The sequence below is a fragment of the Mesoplodon densirostris genome, chromosome 2, assembly GCF_025265405.1.
Source record: "Mesoplodon densirostris isolate mMesDen1 chromosome 2, mMesDen1 primary haplotype, whole genome shotgun sequence".
Taxonomy (NCBI): domain Eukaryota; kingdom Metazoa; phylum Chordata; class Mammalia; order Artiodactyla; family Ziphiidae; genus Mesoplodon; species Mesoplodon densirostris.
In genome coordinates, this window is record NC_082662.1 from 170,557,719 (window position 1) to 170,579,046 (window position 21,328).

Sequence of the window (21,328 nt, forward strand, 5' to 3'; positions counted from 1 at the left end):
GTGGTCCAGTGGTTAAGACTCTGAGCTTCCAATGCAGGGAGTGTGGGTTCGATCCCTGGTTGGGGAACTAAGTTCCCACATGCTGTGGGTGGCATGGACAAAAAAAAAAAAACTGTACTAGAACATATATACAATGGAATATTACTCACCCATAAAAAGGAATGAAATAGTGCCATTTGCAGAAAAGTGGATGGACCTAGAGATGTTCACACACAGTGAAGTAAGTCAGAAAGAGGAAAACAAATATCAAATAATACCGCTTATGTGTGGAATCTAGAAAAATGGTACAGATGAACTTATTTGCAAAGCAGAAATAGAGTCGCAGAGAACAAACTTATGGTTACCAAGGCGGGTGGGGTGGGATGAATTGGGAAATTGGGATTGACATGTATACACTACTATGTATAAAATAGATAACTAATGAGAACCTACTGTATAGCACAGGGAATTCCACTCAATGCTCTGTGGTGACTTAAATGGGAAGGAAATCAAAAAAAGAGTGGAAATATATATATATAACTGATTCACTTTGCTGCACAGCAGAAACTGACACAACATTGTAAAGCAACTATGCTCCAATAAAAATTTTTTTTAAAAAAGGTTTTGTACCTAGACAATGCAAGAGAATCAACTAAGAACTAGTACAAATGATAAGACTATTCAGTATGGAGGCTGGGTTCAAAATTGGTACATAGAAATCAACATTCTTCAATGATACAAACAATAATTGACAGTGCTGTGGAATAAAAGATCCCATTTTCAAAAACAAAAAAATATAAACTATTACTATAAACTACTATAAAAAATATAAACTATCAGTAACTGATTTAACTATCAAAATGAAAACTACACATACACTGTAACTCAGTGTATCAACTTGTAGACATTTATCCAAAAGATACATTCTTATATGTATAAAGTGTCATTTATACTAGGCGATTTATTGCAACATTATTTGTAATAGCAAAGGATTTAAATGGAATTTGCATATTCACTCAAAAGATTCTGGTTATATAAATTATGGTACATCTATATAAAAAATTTATGTAACAGTAAAATAAAATAAAAGAATGTGGCAGTACTATACAGAAGATTCTACAGGTATATTGTTAAATGAAAGAAGAAAACTGTAGGAAATATGTGTAGTATGCTAATCTTTGAGTTAAAAAAGGAAAGAAAGAGATGTATCTGCATATATTTGCATAGAATATCTCTGAAGGATACCTAAGAAATTATGGTATTTCCTCAAACCTAAGAGCTTTTTTTTTTTTTTTTTTGCGGTACGCGGGCCTCTCACTGTTGTGGCCTCTCCCATTGCGGAGCACAGGCTCCGGACGCGCAGGCTCAGCGGCCATGGCTCACGGTCCCAGCCGCTCTGCGGCACGTGGGATCTTCCCAGACCAGGGCACGAACCCGTGTTCCCTGCATCGGCAGGCGGACTCTCAACCACCACGCCACCAGGGAAGCCCTCTAAGGGCCTTTGATGCTGGAGCTTCCTTCATCTGACCAGGGCTGAACTGTGTCAAAAATTCATATGTTGAAGTCCTAACTCCCAGTACCTCAGAGAGTGACTGTAGTTGGAGATGGTGGTGCAGGGGGCTTTAAGGGGTGATTAAATTAAATGAGGCCCTTAGGGTGGGCTCTAAACCAATCTGACTGGTGTCCTAAGAAGACGAAATTTAGACACATGGAGAGACACCAGGGATGTGTGTGCACAGAGGAAAGACCATGTGAGGACACAGCAAGAAGGTGGCCGTCTGCAAGCCAAGGAGAGAGGCCCTAGAAGAAACCAAATTTGCTGGCACCTTGATCTTGGACTTCCAGCCTCCACACTGTGAGGAAATAAACTTCTGCTGTTTAAGACCGCCCTCTCCCCTCTCCCCACTACCATTTTGTTATGGCCGCCAGAGCAGCCTGAGACACCAAATGTCATCAGAAGGTTGTTGCACAAGAGCGTCCTAACTGCCACCTGCCCGTCAGTGATTATGAGACAATTTCTGATTTCAAAGAGGCAGCGTGTCAGAGAGAACAATAAACCCCTTTGAATCAATTGAACTAAACCCCTTTCAATAAACCCCTTTGAATCAATTGAACACTGGTGTCTATGGGGTGGGGGTGGGGGTGGATAGAGAGACTGGGGCCAGGGATGGGAGAGACTTTTTACTGTACCATTTACAGAATAAAATTATAATTTTGAAAAGGGGGTATGGATCACGATGATAGATTAGTAAGATTCGTACGGTGGGAAAAATATCTGAGTTTCTTTGTAAGCAGACTGTCTCTGAGGAGGGGAAGTGGGAGATGAGCAGCAAAGGCAGGGAGGCTGACTTTAAAATATATATATATATATATATATATATTTATTTATTTATTTATTTATTTATTTAGGCTGCACTGGGTCTTAGTTGTGGCATGTGGGATCTTTTAGTTGCAGCATGTGGACTTCTTAGTTGTGGCATGCATGCAGGATCTAGTTCTCGGACCGGGGCTCAAACCCGGGCCCTCTGCATTGGGAGCATGGAATCTTACCCACTGGACCACCAGGGAACTCCCGAGGCTGCTATTTTTCATGAACACCTTTTGACTTTTGTACTATGTGTATTAACTAGAAAATAATTAAGAAACATTGTTAACTTAAAAATTAAAAAAGTTAAACATGGTAAGTTAGTATCAGTTGAAAGACCCCTACCATTTATTGAGCACCTATTGTGTGTGTGTTGGGGGGGGAGTTTGTGAGAGGCACTTTGCTGACATCTCCACCAATACTGACAAGTTCTTTGCAAAAAAAGTACATTATCCCCATTTTGTAGGAGGAGACTTACATTGAAGGGGATAGAAAACCCATCTAAGGCCACACAGCCGATTAGTGGCACAGCAAGCACTGAACCCAGGGCTCCCCCTTGCCCGAAAGGTGTGGATAAACGGAAACATGGGTCCTTAGTCCTCTCCTGTTCCCCACCCTTCTCAGCCCAGGAAGCCCCAGGGAAGGGTTGGCCCTGCTAATGCGGAGGCCAAGCTGCTCTGGGAGGACAGGGAGGGCCCACTGCCCACCCAGAGGTGTGTCTGGAGACCCCAAGGAGCCACATGGGCCCCCAGGTCTGGGGTCGGGAGGATAATGGGTGCAGGGCTGGGGCAGCCCAGGGCACCTGGGGCTGGGCCTCGGGGAATTTCAGAAGCACCACAGCAGTGCCTGCCCTGCTCAGGAAGGGGACAGGAGCCCCTATCCCTGCAAAGACCCCCAGATGCTCTAATCCACAGGTGAACTGGCTCCCGGCCTCCAGTCTTCACCAACCTCACAGCTCACTTTAGTTCCAAGCCCAGGGTCTGGTCCAGTTTGTCCCCATCTGCAGAGTCCGCAGGATGACCTCTGACCTCACGTTTTCTCACGGCCCTCAGCTGGCAGTCGGGACTCTGGCTGGGGTCAAATACCACCCTATTAGGGGCAGGAGGATGGTGGTGGGCACCTGGTCCCGCTCCTCACCTGCCTCAGTCCCTATCATCCATCTCTCCTGGACCCTCTGGGGGCCAGGTCTGCTGCCCACACCCCAAGACGGCCAGCCCACTGCCCTCTGGGGTACCCTCGGCTGTGGGCCAGGTCCAGATTGGCCCGTAGTCAGGGGTAGTGATGCCCTGTTCCCTTGGCCCCTCTCCTCCCTTCAAGATCTGGCTCAGGGGCCACTTAACCATCTCCAGCCGACCTGACCTGGCAGGGTGTTAGGCCAGACACAGGTTGGGGTGGAAGTGGGGGAGGCCTGGTTCCTTCTTCTGCATGACAAAGGATGGGGGCTGCCCTCCCGCCCGCTAATCAGCCCATTGTCAAAAGTCTCCCAATCCACATTCGATTTCTTCTTTTGGCCTCTGGCTAGGGTTGCCAGATTTAGCAACTAAAAATACAGGACTCCCAGTGAGAGATGAAATTTCAATTTCAGATAAACAACAAATAATTTGTTAAAGTACATCCCAAATTGTGTTGGGTATTTCATCTGGCAGCCTGATCCCTGGCTGATTGCCCAACTGTTTTATTTCCCCAGTGAAACTCTTCAACCAGGCAAATCCACATTCACATGGGGAAGTCTCAGGAAACTGGCGGACATGACCCCTGCCCCTGCCCAGCCCTGATCACCTGGATTGAGTCCACTTGGTTAGCTTTAGGGGGTTGAGCAGGACTCTGGCTGCAAATAGCTGAGGCTGTGGAAAGAATTCTGGGCTGGGAATCAGAAGACCTGACTTTACGCAGGCGTCCATGGAGAACGGCTGTGAGCCTGGGGATGTTTTCCTCTCTGAGCCTTGGTTTTCTTGACTCAAAAACTGGAGGAGGGGATGGACTGGATGGTCTTTTTGACTCTGACCTCTGAATCCATGAACAGCCAGGAAGAGGGAGAGGATGGGCTTCCTTATTGGACAAAACCCCATTGGAACTAAATTATCCCAGGCTCCCTTGCCTAGGAAGACCCCCCAGAACACCAGGGAAAATAATGGGTTTTCCAACCGTGGACAGCCCAGGAGCACAACAGCTCCCAGGAGCCCTTTGAGCACCAGGCTCAGACGCTCATCCCAGCAGGCAGGATCGGTCCTTAGGCAGAGAGCCCTGGTGCTGAATTGGCAGTTCAGCTGCAGCAAGGAACAGGACTCTACGTCCACACTCCAGGGACGGGAGTTTGCTCTTTGACTTGCGGACAGGGGATCTAGCACAGAATGAGATCCCTGCCTCTTCTTCAGGAAACAAGCTTTTAAATTTAACTGGTCAGGGACCCCAAGCCAAGGTAGAGGCTTCTGACCCACAACAATAGCCAACGGTCCACAGTCCAGACAGCCCCCTCCTCGGGGCTCAGGGACCTGTCTGGCCACTGAACTCCCAGGAGGTCCGAGGGGTGTGACCTCCCTCCCTCCCGGGCTCCCTCCCTCCCACCGCCCAGGCCCAGCCCAGGCCTGGCTATAAAGCTGGCCCAGCCTGGCCCTCAGCACACCCAGCTGGGACCCTCCTGGAGCCTCGTCCGGGGACACGTCCGCTCTGCCCCTCCCTCTCCTGAGCAGCACCATGCGGCCCCTCTGGCTCTGCTGGGTGTTCTGGGCGCTGCCCCTGGCCGGCCCCGCGGTGGCCCTGACCGAGGAGCGGGTCCTGGGTAGCCTGCTGCGGCAGCTGCACCTCAGCGAGGCTCCCGTCCTGGACAAAGCCGACGTGGAGAGGCTGATCATCCCTGCCCACGTGAGGGCCCAGTACGTGGCCCTGCTGCAGCGCAGCCACGAGGCCCGCTCCCGGGGGAAGAGGTTCAGCCAGAACTTCCAAGGTGAGGCCCTCCCTCCCTGCTGCAGCCTGGTCCTCGCGGGGGTTTGGGGGGAGGGCCTGCTCTGGGGAGGCAGTCTGGGGGTTCAGGGTCCACAGGGCGATGAGGAGGGACCATGGACTGTGAGGAAGGCTGGGCCCGGGTCCCTGGTCTCTGTCTGCACTGAGGGCCCCACCCCTCGGGGCCAGCAGGAGCTGGGCCAGGCTGGACCCGCTGCCAAGGCCAAGGCAAGACCAGATATCACGGGGTGGGGAAGCAAAGTGAATAGAGGGGAGAATAGAGAAGAGAAGACAGACTGTCAAGGGGACTTTGTGCTGGTGGACAAAAAGGCTGGCCTCAGCAGAGGTTACCTCAGAGAGTAAGGACCTCTGAGTTCAGTTCTCAGTTCTGATATTTGTTTTACTTTGTACAAGTCACCGAACAACTCTAGCCTATTTGTGTTTCTGGAAGTGAGATTAAAGTAGCTCTGACTACTTCCCAGAAGTGTGGGCGTTCTATGAGATGGGAGGTACCAGGTCTGAATCCTGTTGCAGCCTGTCACCTCCCTGGGGCTGGGGCTCACCTCCTCCGTGCCCAGAGACAGACCAGGCCAGGTGTCTGGGGAGATAAGGAGACCTGGACACTTGGAGGGGGTGACTGCTTGTGGCCACGTGGCTGGCTGGTCAGGTGATCATGCTGTCCACCTGGAGCCTCAGGTGTTGGGGACATGTTGCTGGTGCCTCTGAGGAGGGTGCTGTACCAATCCTCACCATTTCCCTCAGGGCTCAGTAGTCCCACAAAAGTTGTTTACAGGCCCCTGGCTGCTCTTCCTCCTTTGGGGGACATTTCACTGGGTATGAGCAGGGAAATGAAAGTAAATTCTGGGCTCTTCCTCTGGCTCTTAGGAAAAGCCAGTTTCAGCCGGTGACCATAGATTTTCACTAGCTGGGTCTTCTGCCTCCCGCCCTCCATTCCCCCTCCTGCCCCTTTGCCTAAAGAAGGCTGTGGGTTTGTAGTCCTCACTGGAACCACCAGTCTTTGCAGAGCATCTCAAAGCTGCCCTACCAGGTGAGGGCAGACGCCACTAGTAAACAAGCCCCAACCTCAGATGATGGGGGAGAGACGGCTTGGCCCTAGCAGTTTTCCTAGGAGTGGAGGTGCTGCTCTCTTTCTGGCCTGGCCCATTAGTTTCCCAGCCCCCAAACTCTCCCTAGGGATTACTGGGGAAACCCTGGTCACTGGCCCTGGACCCTGCCACCCTCAGAGCTCTCCTGGTGCCCGGAGGGGCCCCGCTGACCCCGCTCGTGTCCCCAGAGGTGGCCGGCAGGTTCCTGGTGTCCGAGGTCTCCTCGCACCTGCTGGTGTTCGACATGGAGCAGCGGCTGCCGCCCCACAGCGAGCTGGTGCAGGCCGTGCTGCGCCTCTTCCAGGAGCCGGTCCCCAAGGCCGCGCTCCGCAGCCACGAGCGGCTCTTCCCGCGCAGCGACCGCGCCCGGGTCACCGTCCAGTGGCTGCACGTCCGCGACGACGGTTCCAACCGCACCTCCCTCATCGACTCCAGGTGGGGAGGTGGAGGCTGTGGTGTGGGGCGGGGGATGAGGAGGGGGCTGGGCCCGGTGCAGGAGGAGGGGCGGCCTGGGGGAGGAGGGGCGGCGCGGTCGGGGCCAGGCCCCTGGGGGGGGGAGGGGAGAGGGAGGGGAGAAGGGAGGGGGTGGGAGAGGGCCCCCCCGGGGCCACCCCAGCTGTCCCAGTCCCCACCCCTCAGCGCGGACCTGTGTCTCCGTGTGGTGTCGCAGGCTGGTGTCCATCCACGAGAGCGGCTGGAAGGCCTTGGACGTGACGGATGCCGTGAACTTCTGGCAGCAGCTGCGCCGGCCCCGGCAGCCGCTGCTGCTGCAGGTGTTGGTGCAGCGGGAGCACCTGGGCCCGCTGGCCTCCAGCGCCCACAGGCTGGTCCGCTTTGCCTCGCAGGGGCCGTCGGGCGCCAGGCAGCGGGAGCCCCAGCTGGAGCTGCACACCCTGGACCTCAGGGATTACGGGTAGGTGCTGTGGGTCAGATGGGTGAACCCGAATAATGAGGCAAATGGCGGAATTAAACTTATTTTGAAATGGGCAACTTTACAGGGTGCTATGGGAATGGATGAATATATAAAATTTCTCCTAACGCTCTTAGGAGTAGTATCAGGTCTAATTATTTATTTGGGGGTTATTTCTAGTTATCCATCCTTATCACAAATATCCAGCATTTTGAACATAACAAGAGATGGACCATACATCTCCCTCCAGATGCCCCACTAAGCCCCGCCCTGGGCCCCCTGACCTCTGCCCTCCCAGCTGACCTCTGACTCTGCCTCTCCTTGCCCCCCACAGAGCTCAGGGAAACTGTGATCCTAAGGCACCAGTGACCGAGGGCACCCGCTGCTGCCGCCGGGAGGTGTACATTGACCTGCAGGGGATGAAGTGGGCCGAGAACTGGGTCCTGGAGCCCCCAGGCTTCCTGGCCTATGAGTGTGTGGGCACCTGCCAGCAGCCCCCAGAGCCCCTGACCTTCAAGTGGCCATTTCTGGGGCCTCGACAGTGCATCGCCTCAGAGACGACCTCACTGCCCATGATTGTCAGCATCCCGGAGGGAGGCAAGCCCAGGCCCCAGGTGGTCAGTTTGCCCAACATGAGGGTACAGAAGTGCAGCTGTGCCTGGGACGGGGCACCTGTACCAAGGAAGCTGGAGCCGTAGGCACAGGGTGTAGCCATCGAGGGACTTGGCTTGTGTGTGTGTCATGGTGTTCCAGGGCACAAGGAGGGATGGGGATTACTGAACCGTGGATGGCACACGCTCTGTGCTCTCTCCTGAGTTCTGCTGACCAGTCAGCTCACCTTCTGATTTTTGTTTCCCAGGAACAAGACTCCCTGGCCACTGGGTAACCCCTGCCCAGTCTACCTTTTCTTGACATTATTCACTGCACTGTATCCTAAGCACTTATCTGTGTAGATTTTGTAACCTAAGAGGAGAAACCACAATTTGTCATTGTTTCCTTGTCCTGTCACTGGATCTGGGCTGAGCTCTGTGGTATGGGTGGGAGATGCAGCTGCCACTCTGGGCTTAAAACCTAGGGTCAAGTATGGGTTGTGCATTCCCAACTCAGATAATAAGGGTATTCTGTAAGAAACAAATAAAACAGATTTTATTTGGTATTGCTATGTTTTAATCAGAATCCTGCAAATTGTGAGGGAACAGAAAGTTCTATAGGGATTGGGTCAACCAGATTAGAAAACTAAGGGAAAAGCTTAAAAAGACTTGTTCAAGGTCTCAGTTAAGTGATACAGGTTGCTAGGATCAAAAGGCATTGACTCTCAGGTGCCTGTCCTCTTAGGATTAAGGCAGAATTTATTTTGGTCATTGTTGTTGACATTTTAACTTTTCTGGGCACAGGGAGTGGGCTTTATTTCAATTCTACTTGATACAAAATTTTTAAAAATCTGCGATCAAAATCATCATCAATATTACAAGAATGTGGGTCACTCCTTTAGATTTGGGGGCAGATAAAGGGAGCAAATGATAAAATGGTGAATATAAGACTTTCAAATGCCAAGATTACACTGGCTTTTAAACTGAGTTTGATGTAGGATCTGGGCCTGGGGCGTGGATGTCTTGGATTCCTTGCCAGCCAGGCTGCACAGCTCTTATTAGCTATAAATTCTATATCCTCTAAATTTTCATTTTCTTGTCTATCAGATAGGAACAATCCCTGACTTCTGTACTTTTACTGGAGATTTAAGGAAATAGTGGGGTTTTTTGTTTGTTTTTTTAATATTTATTTATTTGGTTGTGCCAGGTCTTAGTTGCAGCAGGTGGGCTCCTTAGTTGTAGCATGCCTGTGGGATCTAGTTCCCTGACCAGGGATCGAACCCGGGCCTCCTACATTGGGAGCATAGAGTCTTAACCACTGTGCTGCCAGGGAAGTCCCGGAAATAGTGTTTTTATAAGCACTCTACGTACTGCCTGACACGTAATGGGGGCTATAGTTATCTCAACTCACATTTTGATCTATCTTGGCCTTCTCTTGATTTTGAAATAACCAACTGAAAGTCAAATTTAGAAATCCCTTCCCTCTCTGAAATCAAGGATCCTAACTTTTCTCTTTGTCAGTGGCTCCACCAGGGTAGGGGTTAGAACTTTGCACTTCCCTGGGCCCCAGGACACAGACCAGGCAGGGGGTGGCTCCATTAACTGAGGCAGGGACGGAATAGGGACACGTAGGTGGGGCGTATGGGGGGTCAGAGAGTGGACAGAGGCAGTCTGAGAAGCCAGGGGCAAGTCTGGCAGCCACACCCAGGAACCTGCTGGAGGTCAGGCGTGGGCCCTTGGCAACGGGAGGTAAGAGCAGGAGAGATGGTCAGGCACCTGCGCAGAAGGACAAGGGCCGGGCTGAGCGCAGGGGCCAAGGGCAAACTCTGGGAAATAACTAGCGGCTGGGGGTGGAGGAGAGGGAGGAAGCCAGATGGGACAAAAGGAGCTGTTAGAGAAGCAGGAGACATCCCCTACCCCACCCCACTCCAGAGAGCCCCAGGCTGGTGCTGGAGGCGTGGGCAGGGAGGGAAGGAGAACACTTGGACCATTTCCAGGAAAGAGGAAAGCCCAGAAATGGAAGACAGGTCAGAGGCCCTGCAAAGCTGTACTCGTTCGGAGTGAAGGCCTGTTCAGGATTTACTAATTTCTAGTGCCGGAAGGGACCTGAGGGGAAGCTTCCGGTCCCACCCCCTCGTGTTGCAGACGCGGAAACCGAGGCCTGCGGAAGAGCGCAGTTTGGTGCCGCAGGCAGGCGGTGGTCTTCGGTTTCACAGGCGGCGCAGTCCTCACTGAACCCCGTCCTGCGTGTGGCCCAGCGCACACCCCGGCGCCCCCGGGGAGCTTACAATCCAGTTGCGGAGGCCGCTGGCTCATAGGAAACACCCTGGGACCCAGCCCGGGGAAACAAGGCACGCTTAGTGAGCTGGGCTAGATGGGTGCCCCCGGCGGCCTGGTCCTGGCAGTACCCGCTTTGGCTCTAGGGGACCGATGAAAATACTGCGACCTCCGTTTGGGGCCAAACGTAGGACGCACCCACCCACCCTCCACAGGGCGTTCCCTGTCCGGCTGCCCAGAGCGGTGGGGGAGCCGCGGCCTTTCACACTGGGAGCCGGGTGACCGCGGACTGCGTGGAGCCGAGGTGTGGGCTGAGCCCACCCGAGCTTCCCATCCTCCCACTCCCCTGGGCGGGCCTAAGAGCCGGTCGCGGAAATTCAGTGCAATACAGGACAATCAAGAACGTTTGCCAATGCTCTCCCCGCGCATCCCCCGGACGCGACCACCCTGTGCTAGGCCCGGGGCTCCCCGAGGTGCCGGGGGAAAGGGGACGCGCCGGGGGCTGGGGAGAGGAATTAGACGTGGCGGCGCCCTCCTCGGTCCCAGGACACGAGCCGGCCCGACCGGGGCCTGCAGAACGTTAGGAGGAGCTGCGCGGGCTGAGCAGCCGCCCCGGGGCCAGGCCAGGGCAGAGGATCAATGAGGGGCGCACGGTCCGGGGCGCGGGAGCCGGCAGCAGCGCGGACGCCTGCCCCGCCGAAGCTGCAAATTGAGCAAGCTGTGGATGCGGGTCTGCGCATGTGCACGAGCGCCGGAGTTTCACTTTGTAACTTTTAAGTAGTCGGGACTCCGCCCCGCCCGGCCAGGTGGAGCCAGACAACCTCCCCGGGCCGCGCCGGGCCGCAGCGCCGCCGCCGCAGGTAAAAGGGAAGAAGCGTTGGGAGGGGGGAATGTCGCCCTCCGCCTTCCCCGGGACGTGCAGGACCTGGGGTCTACGTCAGGGTGCCATGTCTAGTGTCCGGTTCCGGGGTGCGGCCCTCCGGCCTCCGACTCCAGAGCAGGGGTGACCGGGTGGGTGGGAGGAGAAGGTCCGTCCCTGGGCCGCGCAGACCCCGCGCCCCTCTTCCAGCGCCGCGCCTCTCCAGCTTTCCTAACGGCTTTTCGGGACTTCCCCTTCCAAGGCTCCAGCTTTTCGCCTTCATGGCTGATCCCTTTCTCTTCCCACCCCTCTCTTTGGGGATTTGTCAGCTGGAGTCGACCTCCCAGCCTAATCCGGAGCGCAGCCTGGGGGCCTTTCCTTCGACTCTGCGAGGTGGGCCTGGGAAGGGGCCAGGCATCTGAGTCACCTGCTGGGAAGGTAGAAAGCACCTTGGGGCTGCTCCCCCGTGACCGCTCCCTGCAGCCCTGGTGGAGTCCTGAGGAGGGAAGCTGGGGGTTTGGGGAGGGTGGGGAGGGTGAGGAGAGCTCTGCCAGGAAACCCAAAACGCAGAGGTGCTCGTACCTGATAAGCCCGGCCACCTGAGACTCTGGCGTGGCCTCTGTCTTTCAGCTCAGGCGGTGTCCTGAAGAGCAGCAGGCCACAGCTGTACACAGAATGACCCGCCAGCTTCCTTCCACGCTGAAGTGGTGTGGCTGTGTCCCAGCCCCACAGTGTGCAGGGTTTGAGGTTAAGCCAGTGGATTGTGCTCACCAGTCCAGGCCCAGTGCGTACAAGGTGGCATCCTGGGGTCTTTCTCAGGCCCTGGCTCCTGCAGGGCTGTGGACGGTCGTTGGGGAGAAGGAAAGACTCCAGGTCATCGCTTATTGGAGAAACGACCTATATTTCCCTTCTGCCTTCTGTGCACCCACTGTCTTTCTACCTTCTCCCCTCCTCTGACACCTGTCAGGTAGTCCTGAGTCTGCTTCTGCATTGAGGTGGATGTGTACAGAGGCAGAGGCCTCCTTTTGCCTTCATACACCTCTTGTTTGTTTAGTTTGGGGGCAAAGGTCTCCCTTGGCTGTTCACTGGGCTGTAACAGGAAAAATATCAGATGGGGTCCTGCTATTCCTAATATTTATTGTCTTTCGCATTGTCTGGAGAGGTGACAAAATAAGAGCAGATTTTGAGTGCCCACGAGGGCTCAGTGCTTTATGGGCATTGCCTCTCACCAGCCCTGCAGGAGAGACGTCCTTGTGCCCATTTTATGGAGAAGGAAGCCAAAGCACAGAGTGGTTAAGCCACTTGTCTAAAGGCATGTGGTGCTGAGACCCTAACTCCAGAGCCTGCTCAGGTGACTGCCGGCAGCCCCGCCTCCCACTGCAGCCAGACTCTGTGCTGTGCCTTGGCGCTCCAGGGCTTGTGTCTGTGGAGGTAAATGGTTGTCCAGGTTCCTGGGCCCTGTTTGGTGGGGCTTTAAGGAGAAGTTTGCAACCTGTCATCTAGAACATCAGAGTCACCTCCTGTGGCAGAAGGCCTGGAGCTGCTTGTCATCCTAACAAAGTCGGAAAATTTGGTGATGATAAAAATACCCTGAATTTGCAAGAGCTGACGATGCTCACACACTTCCTGCAGCGTTCTGTTTCCACTCCTGGCAGGGGAGGCGTAGAGATCTTCCGGTGTGCTACAGGGGCCAGCGGGTACCAGCTCAGGTGGGCAGGGGGTTAGCATTGGTGGCTGACTTCTCTGGCAATTTTGGGACCAGCCATGGCATTGAGCTCTCTGTCTCACTGGCCACAACCAGACTGTAGGGTGTATGTGGGCTGAACTTGGCGTTGGGGCCTGAGTCACCTGCTGCTCACCTGGCGCCTGGGCCTCAGCAGTATATCTTGCCTTTCCTGAATGAGGTGATGAGCAGAGAGCTCTCTGGAAGGCATGGATAAGACTAAGCATTCACACATGCATATATGACAAATATGGGATGAGTGAACATTGCCAGGCAGGGCTCCTTTGGCCACAGGGCCTACCTGCTGGTTTGGCCCCCGCCCAGCACTACCAGTCTTTTGCCCACTGAGCTAGCTCTCTCCCGGTCACCACCAGCTCAGTTCCCTTCTCTCCCGGTCCCGTTCCTTCTGAGCCTGGCGGGGCCACCCTGTCTGTGGTGCGTGTGTTTCCAGCTGCCCTCTCAGAGCGTGCCCGTTTGGGAGGATGCAGGGGGCTGGCCCTGGAGGGACCGTGATGGTTCAGCAGGATCTGGACTTTGCATGTGTAACAGACTACAACTAAGCAGAAAGTTCTGAGAGAGAATGCGGGCCCCCAAAGCTGTGCCCTCACCTGGAGGGGGCAGGCAAGACAGGCCACCTCTGGGGAGCCCTGAGGTTCCATCCCAGGCTGAGTCCTTCTTATCAAACCTTGTAAAACCACCCAGGGGAGCCTGTTTGACTTAGAGGCGTGACTGGGGCTGAAGGGGGAAGAGGAGCTTCGGGACCTGCTTCCCACGGGGCCTCTGCGCTCCCAAAGCTCAGCACAAAGCAGCACTGGTGAGGCTCAGCCTGCCCCAGCACCACCACAGTAGCTGCCCCTTTCCAGGGACAATGCTCCCTCTGTGACCATGTTATGGGGATGGTTTTTTTTTTTCCACTTCACTTTTGAAGCCTTCCTTGTTTGTTCTGCTGCATTCCTTTTTCCTGATTCTAACCTTTGGGGGCCCTGGGGAAGCCTCTTGGGGCCCGTATGAGGTCCTGGACTCAGTCTTCCTGGAGCCTACAGCTGCCAGTGCTTCTGTAGGGGGGAGGTCCACTGCCCTGGCTTCAGTAGGGCCTTGAGCCGTTGGACAAGACGGGGGAGGCTGGACCCTCAGGTGATGCTGGGAAAGAGAGAGGAGAGAGGAGCAAGGCAGCACAGAGGAGTGTGGACCCTCCGTAGTGCTAGGAGTCTGGGGAGAGAGCCAGGGCAGGAGGGAGCGCCTTGGGAAGAACCACAGGCTCCGTACGAGCGTTTGAGTTCCGACACGTTGGGGCACGTGTGAGTGCAGGGGAAGTGGGCTGCAGGGTTTCAGGCCAGAAGCCCTGAACTGGAACAGGGCAGCTCCCACGTGACTCTGACTGTCTGTGTTTCTTCAGGGAAGTCTCTAAAGGCTGGCGCCCCATGACCCCAGTCAGGAAAGCCCTGCGGGAAATGAGTGGCGGACCCGAGGCAGCTGGGGAGGTGGCCAGGCCCGCCACTGCCTTTGCTAGAGCCTGCGTCAACTGAGGTCCTCTCCAAGGCATTCATCCACACTTCCTTCCCCTGGCATCTGGTAAGTGCGGGGACAGGAAGGAGGGGCAGGCCTTTGCCCATCAGTGTCAGGCTGGGCGTTCCGCTGGGGCGGTGCCCGGGGGGTGGGGTTTAAAGGAGGGAAGCTAAGACCATCTGTCTGCCAGAGGCAGCTTTTGTGGCTCTGCCATCCCACCCTGCGGCCATTGCCCAGTCTCTTACAGGGCTGAGAGAGTGGCTTGGCCTTCTGGGGAGTCCTCCCATGCCCTTGACCTGCCACCTCCCCCCACCCACCCTGCACTTGCTGTCGTGTGTGTGTGAGACTGTCCCCAACCCAGCTGTCCCAGGGGCCAGAATTGGGAATCACCTTCCCCCAACACACACCCTGCCAGTATTACCAGGTAGTCCAAATATCTGTCTGTTCTCTGTACCTCCTCTTCTTGTCCCCAAGATTTTTGTCCCTCTAACAGGTAGAAAGACCAGACTTAGCCGCAGTCCCCTGGGAATCTAGGTTAACCAGATTTAAGGAGGTGGGACCTTGAGAGGAAGGTGTTGCTGAGCATTTCTCCAGGCTCTTCAGCCACAGACAGTGTGAAAAGCAGGCCAGAACTTGGCCACTAACTCTGGGGCCTTTGGTGTTTGGAGATTTCCATTAGTTTCACCTGGGTTACCAGGAGCCTCAAAGGAAAAATCAACAACCAGCCTGGAGTGATATTTGCTTTGGAAATGCCAGACCTTCCGGTAAGGCTAGGGGTGTAGGAATGAGAGGGCAGAGCCTGGGGAGTGCTCCAGCGATGCACGGTGGGTGACTCTGGGGTCCCTGAGGAGGCCTGGGACCCCATCCTCCTCACCCTAGACTACCCCCTTTTGCCTTCTGTCTCTTCTCCGCTGCCCCTTTCCTGGCTTTTAATCTCTCACTAAACTAACCCATGTGTGTAGCCGGCTGCAGAGGGAGTGTGGCGTAGTAGAAAGAGAGCTGGCGTCTGGGACCCAGGAGGCTGGGTCTGAGACCCAGTTCTGCCCCGAGCAGCTCCTTAATCTTAATGGAAATCTCAAGCCTCTGAGCCTCGGTTTCCAAGTGTATGCAGTGGGCCTGTCTCTGAGGCCCCGACCTGACATCCCATGAACTCTTGTCTGTGGCTCAGATGATCAAGGGTTGTTGCACTTGGACTCTCTTCCTCCTCCTCTGTTGATTCCTGTGCCCTGCCTGGCCTCCCCTGCCTGCCCTCCGGACCTCCCGGGGTCCCCCTGCAGGAATGACTTCCCGGCAGTCGTCCCTGAGGCTGGAGGAACTTGGCACCCCTTAGGCAGGCAGCACAGCAGCTCCTGTCCTTCCCTGTCCTCCTGTTCACCCCCCGCTGGGGGAGGCGGCCAGCTGTGTCCTGGGTGAGCCATCCGCCTGGTCCATCTGACCCTCCGGGCTGTTCCCACAATGGAGCTATTTTCTGTAGACTCTGCCGGGCACTCGGGACCAGTGTCTGCCTCTCCCCGATCCCTGTGCCCCACCAGCCCCTGGAGGAGACACCCGCCCTTGGCTCTGCCAGCGCTGGCTGGGGAAACCACGGGAAAGTTGGAGCCCTGACCCTCCGCCGGGTCCCGTTCTCCAGGGAGGACCAGCATGATGACTGACTCCCCATTCCTGGAGCTGTGGCAATCCAGGGCGGTGGCCATCCGCCAGCAGCTGGGCATCGGGGACCAGCCCAATGACTCCTACTGCTACAACTCGGCCAAAAACAGCACCGTGCTCCAGGGGGTCACCTTCGGTGGCATCCCCACTGTCCTGTTCATAGACGTCACCTGCTTCCTGGTGAGACTCCTTGGGGATCGTGTCAGTTATTTGTTTGTTTAACCTCCATCCCCCAACTCCCCGCCACCCCAGGGCTTTCTGGGAAACTCAGGTGGGGAGCCAGCAGACATCCCTGGGTTGAAGCCCTAGCTCCGCGACTTCGCAGCTCTGTAACCTTGGGCGTGTTACGTAGCTTGTTTAGGCCTCAGGTGTTTGCTCTGTAAATGGAGGTAATAATTTTTACCTCGGAGATTCTGGGACAAGATTAAATAAGGCAATGTATGTAAAGAATACACATTACGATTCTTTTGATTATTACCATTGTTACCGAGTTATCAGCCCGTCATGTGTCTAAGACCCTTGGGAAGGGTCAGTCCACAGGGATGAGAGATGTGAATGAGCATTAGAGCAGCTGCAATTCCCAGTTTATAAATGTCACCCCCCTGTTCCCCACTGGGGTCCCTGGGCCTTTAGAGGATCAGACGAGAAAAGGAGAAAACTGGGGAAAGGCGAGTATACCTTATCAGGGCCGACCCTCATAGGTGGCCTTTCTTTTTTTTTTGCAGTACATGGGCCTCTCACTGTTGTGGCCTCTCCCGTTGCGGAGCACAGGCTCCAGACGGAGCACAGGCTCCGGACGCGCAGGCCCAGCGGCCATAGCTCACGGGCCCAGCCACTCCACGGCATGTGGGATCTTCCCAGACCGGGGCACGAACCCGTGTTCCCTGCATCGGCAGGCAGACTCTCAACCACTGCGCCACCAGGGAAGCCCCAGGTGGCCTTTCTTTAGTTCAGATCTCCTTGTTCCCATAGACCGCCCCCCCAACCCAATTTGAAATATGCCGTATTCTCCCCTAGACTGGCTCAGACATGCTAGGTGAGATTTACTGGGGCTCAGGGGCACCTTCTTTTGACAAGTGCCCATGGGGTGGTTGGTCCCTCTTGTCACCTTCTCCTCCCATATAGTAGAGACCATCTGATTAAACAGGGTAAGAGGGGGCGGAGGGAGTAGACCCCTTGGACTGCTTTGGGCCAGAGGTTAGGTGGGGGCCTGGGGGAGGGGGGTTAGGGTAGCCCAAGGACCCCCATCCCTGAAGGAGGCGGGTATCCAACCCAAGTTTGCTTGGGGGGAAAATGTTCATAGGAAGAGGGAAAGGGAGTCCTAACTCCTCTTTGCGTTTTCCTCCCTAGGATTAAAGTCTAAATTGTTGCCTTAGACTTTTGCTACGTTGTTGGTCCTCTAGGGGCAGATGTGGGAACCCATGTGCTACTCATGTTGCTTTTACGAAAAAGGGCTCTTTAAGTGCCGAATAACCTACGTCTTGGAGCCAAAACCCATTTGTAGGTTGGGAACAGTCATATCTACCAGCCTTGGTTGGGAGGAGGGAGTAGGCAGGAGCTTGGTGATGGATTTGAGGGTTGGTGGGATTCATGGAGGAGGGTGGCCCTAGAGCTGTGATCCAGCGTCTCCAGGGAGGGGAGGGTCTGGGCCAAGGAGAGAAGTCCGGAGAGGCAGGCTGGGCTGGGTATGTCTTAGCTGAGAAGAGAGAGTAGCTCTCCAGTGGAGTGTGCTGGTGGGGGTGGATTTGTATTGCAGGAAGTTACGGGGATTGGGGGTGGGGTGGAGGAAGGGACCCACCGAAGAGCCCGAGGGGCCTGGAGGAGAGAGATGCGTGGGAAATGTCCACACCGCTCGAGCCAAGGGAGCAGCAGCCAGGGCAGAGGGCAGGCAATTGCCGAGCCGCCTTCATGTTTATCCGACAGCAGGACTCACCTGCCTTTGAAAATATATCACCAACTTCCAGATTCACCTTGAGAAAATGCTGCTGGAACTCAGCCCCTCTGGGGTCCAAAACCCACATTTTTTTTTTTAATATCTTGAGAAACAGAGCAATTTTATTTGTGCTTAAGCATGAAGGAATACCAGAAAGAGTATCGTGACGTGAATAAAGGGAATGTCCAACACGGACAAATAGGAAGGATTTCTTGCTTTCTTTTTATTTTTAAAATATACAATGTTCTTTATTATAAATTCCATTTAGCCAATTCATTCATTAATTTTTTTAACATCTTTATTGGAGTATAATTGCTTTACAATGGTGTGTTAGTTTCTGCTTTATAACAAAGTGAATCAGTTATGCATATACATATATCCCCATATCTCCTCCCTCTTGCGTCTCCCTCCCACCCTCCCTATCCCACCCCTCTAGGTGGTCACAAACCACCTAGCTGATCTCCCTGTGCTATGTGGCTGCTTCCCACTAGCCATCTATTTTACACAAAACCCACATTTAAAACCACAGTTCCTGACTAGGGCAGGCAGGGATATACTGATTAAAACGCTGAGCCCTGAAGGGAGGGAGCCTGTCCAGGGAGGGGAGACAGGCAGGAGCAAGGCAGAGGACCTGCGAAGGTGGACACGGAGGGAGGGAGGAGACAGTCTAGAATCGACAGACTTTTAGAGCGGAAAGGGGGTTAGAGTTGAGTCCAGCGCCTCGCGTTGCCGTTGGGCACACAGGCCTGCCAAGGGCCCCTGCTTGTGGAGGCCGAGCCACACTGAGCACCAGGCCCTCAGTGGGCGTTGCCCTTGCATGCTCTGCGTCAGGCGTCCCCAGGACTTGCCTCCAGGAGAACCAAACTCAAGATAAAGATCTGAGCACTTCTGGCTCAGCATCTGGGAGCTCCGCTACCTCTGTTCTGTAATGAAAAATGCAGCTCTCTGTAAAGTGAAGGAGGGAGCTGGTCCCCAGGGCTGCTGTGAGGGCCTTGCTGCTCAGGAGACCCTGCAGGCAAACCAGGGCTGAGGAAGGCTGTGGCTGTCAGGGCTGCCTAGAGAGTACAGAGCAGGACCTGAGTGCTTGACGAGGGGGCTGCCAGGGCAAGCTCCGGGTCAGCGTGGACAGCCCTTGTGGCTTGGGCACAGGGGACGGGAGCGGGTGAAGGGGGTGAGCACAGCATTGAGCCCTTGAGCTGTGTGGCCTTGGGCAGCTCCGTGCCTTCTCTGGCCCTTTTAGCCCTCCTGAGCTGGTTGGGGGGTGGGTTGGGGAGGGGTGGGCTTTGCCCCTAAGACAATTGCCCCTAATTAGAAGCCATCCAATATGCTTTTACAAGACTTGATTTCTTTTCTACTTTTAGTTTTTAGTATTGGTATTTTCCATCATTAGAAGAAAATTCTGGGATTATGGCCGCATTGCCCTGGTGTCAGAAGCAGACAGGTAAAAAAGACTCATTACGTCAAGTATCTATGTGTGTGTGTGTGTGTGTGAGAGAGAGAGAGACAGAGAGACAGAGACGGAGACAGAGGCTGGGATGGGGCTGGGGGCTTGGGAAGCCCACCAGGCACAGCCCACACATGACGCTCGTATTAGATTGTGTTCATTAGTGTGTCTGCCAGGCCTGTACCAGAAACTGTTCTCTCTACTCTTCACCACAGACCTGTGAGATTAGCCTTGGTACCTTCTTTGTGGTGGTAGGAAAACCATTGCCCACACACCCAGCTTTCCCCCGGGGCTTGGAGCTGGTGGCTGACTGTGAACCAGCTGCTTCAGGCTACGGAAGAAATCTAGTTGCCTTAGATACTTAAGGCTTTCATCATCAGCCGAGGAGGATGCCAGCTTTCTTTCTCGCCTTGGACATTTTCAAGTGTATCTTCTTTGAGATTAATTAGTTCGGGGCTGGGGATGAGGCGAGCTGGATTGAGAAGGGCCGTAGGTGAGCTGCCCCTCTCCTCTGGGTCAGGGTCAGCCAGCGGCCCTAATCCGCCAGCTTCGGACGCTCCGTCACAGAGCACAGACTGCCGTGGCCAGGACTCACGTCCTCTACCCTGGGCTCTCTACGCATGTCACCTGAAGGGGGAGAATGAGTTCCAGGTCTGCACAACTGGAATTTCCAGCTCCAACTAGCTGTCCCTCACCCCAGGATCTTGTGTCAGATGCAGCAATAGGAAGCGACTGGGGAAACAGAGACTGTCCCGGGCTGCCCCGCCCAAGCCTCCCCGGGGGTTCCGCAGGCAGACCCCCACTCTTGCTTCACAGGGGGCTCCCGTGTTGAAATGCGGTCTGTGCAGGAGGGCGATGGCGGTGTCTGTAAATGCACCTTCTTTCCCCACAGTCTCCACCCTGGTGTTTGCAGAATCCCAAGGGTATTAACCTTGGGGTGAGGTGCTGGGGCCTCTGCTTCAGCTGTGTGCCAGCCTTGGACTGTTTGGGGGGAAACCTTTGAAACACCTGGTGCATTTTTGGCACCTTCACTCCTAGGAGGGCTGAGTACCACAACAGACGAGAGCACCTGGAAATCAGGAGCCTCCGCACTTCGTGGCTGTATCATCTTGGTCAGAACCCTGAGCTCGTTGGGTTGTTCCCTCTTGCCTTTTCTTGCCCATGGGGTTACCATGAAGGTCAAATGAGGCGGTTCTCTGGAAAGGCTTTGAAAGTTGAGCTTCACCAGGCCTTACGCCGTTAGAAGTGGGATGGTGAAGCCAGGAGTAGGAAAACAGAGAGAAAAGCAAAACTTAGCACATTGCAAACGCCTCAGATTCAAAGCGCACGGGGTGTTTTTATGGGTCACTCAGAAGAAAGGATCTGCCCCAATGAGCAATGTAAAATGCCCCAGCTCATCAAGTCTAAGATGCGCATTTTGGGCATTTTCTCATCTATGAAATTGGGTGCAACTTATTATCAATGGTGATCATAGTTCATTGACAGCATCCTTTACTTCTTAGTGGTTCAAAAAATAATTGTGCCCTTTACAGCCAGTGGTGTCTTCGATTTGATAAGATACAGTATTTATTCCAAGTTTTATTTGCTATATTGGGAAATATATTGTAAACAGGCAACACTTTGAAGTCACTTTACGTAGACCCGTCACAGGGCTGAGGTTCAAGGGTGTGGAGCACAGGATGGTCCACTGATGCCCTGACCCCCTGTTATTCATCCCACGTAACATAGAGTTTGACGTCTCACCAAACCTTGGAATGGTCGATGCCCTTGCCTATATTTTTCACAGGGTGAGTTATATTTTGTCCCAGCCACTGAGCACTAGTAGCCTTGGTCCTGAGTTCTAAGAGGCAGCGAGATACTAAACATAAGTTTTTAGACCTTTTAAAAGGATTATCTGCCATTTTTCCCTTTTGTGTTTCTAGTGAGTCCAGATTCCAGAGACTGTCATCTTCCTCCTCAGGGCAGCAGGACTTTGAAAACGAGCTGGTTGGTATTTAAGGGGCAGGTATGGTTGTGGCTGCGGGATGGGGGCTTGCAAGGATGGGC

At 54.3% G+C, this 21,328-nt stretch overlaps 2 protein-coding genes across 3 annotated transcripts in view; both read left to right on the top strand.

The window, feature by feature from the left end:
• Window positions 1–5,038: 5,038 nt before the first annotated feature.
• Window positions 5,039–7,998, top strand: LOC132483338 (left-right determination factor 2-like). Of its 2 annotated transcripts, XM_060088634.1 has the most exons (5): window positions 5,039–5,288; window positions 6,579–6,607; window positions 6,710–6,825; window positions 7,061–7,303; window positions 7,635–7,998. In XM_060088634.1, exons 1-5 carry the CDS (start codon window positions 5,039–5,041, stop codon window positions 7,996–7,998), a joined length of 1,002 nt encoding a protein of 333 aa, XP_059944617.1. The 2 variants fall into 2 exon arrangements, with proteins under 2 accessions (XP_059944617.1, XP_059944616.1); XM_060088633.1 differs by having other exon boundaries at window positions 6,579–6,825.
• A 2,386-nt stretch (window positions 7,999–10,384) lies between these two features.
• The window catches only part of TMEM63A (transmembrane protein 63A), a 33,968-nt gene continuing 23,024 nt past the window's right edge, over window positions 10,385–21,328 (top strand). Inside the window, exons 1-5 of the mRNA XM_060091356.1 lie at window positions 10,385–11,027; window positions 14,146–14,321; window positions 15,886–16,085; window positions 19,200–19,279; window positions 21,205–21,268. Coding sequence (XP_059947339.1) covers window positions 15,897–16,085; window positions 19,200–19,279; window positions 21,205–21,268 — 333 coding nt within the window. The 5' untranslated portion in view covers window positions 10,385–11,027; window positions 14,146–14,321; window positions 15,886–15,896. The remainder of the gene's footprint in view (window positions 11,028–14,145; window positions 14,322–15,885; window positions 16,086–19,199; window positions 19,280–21,204; window positions 21,269–21,328) is intronic.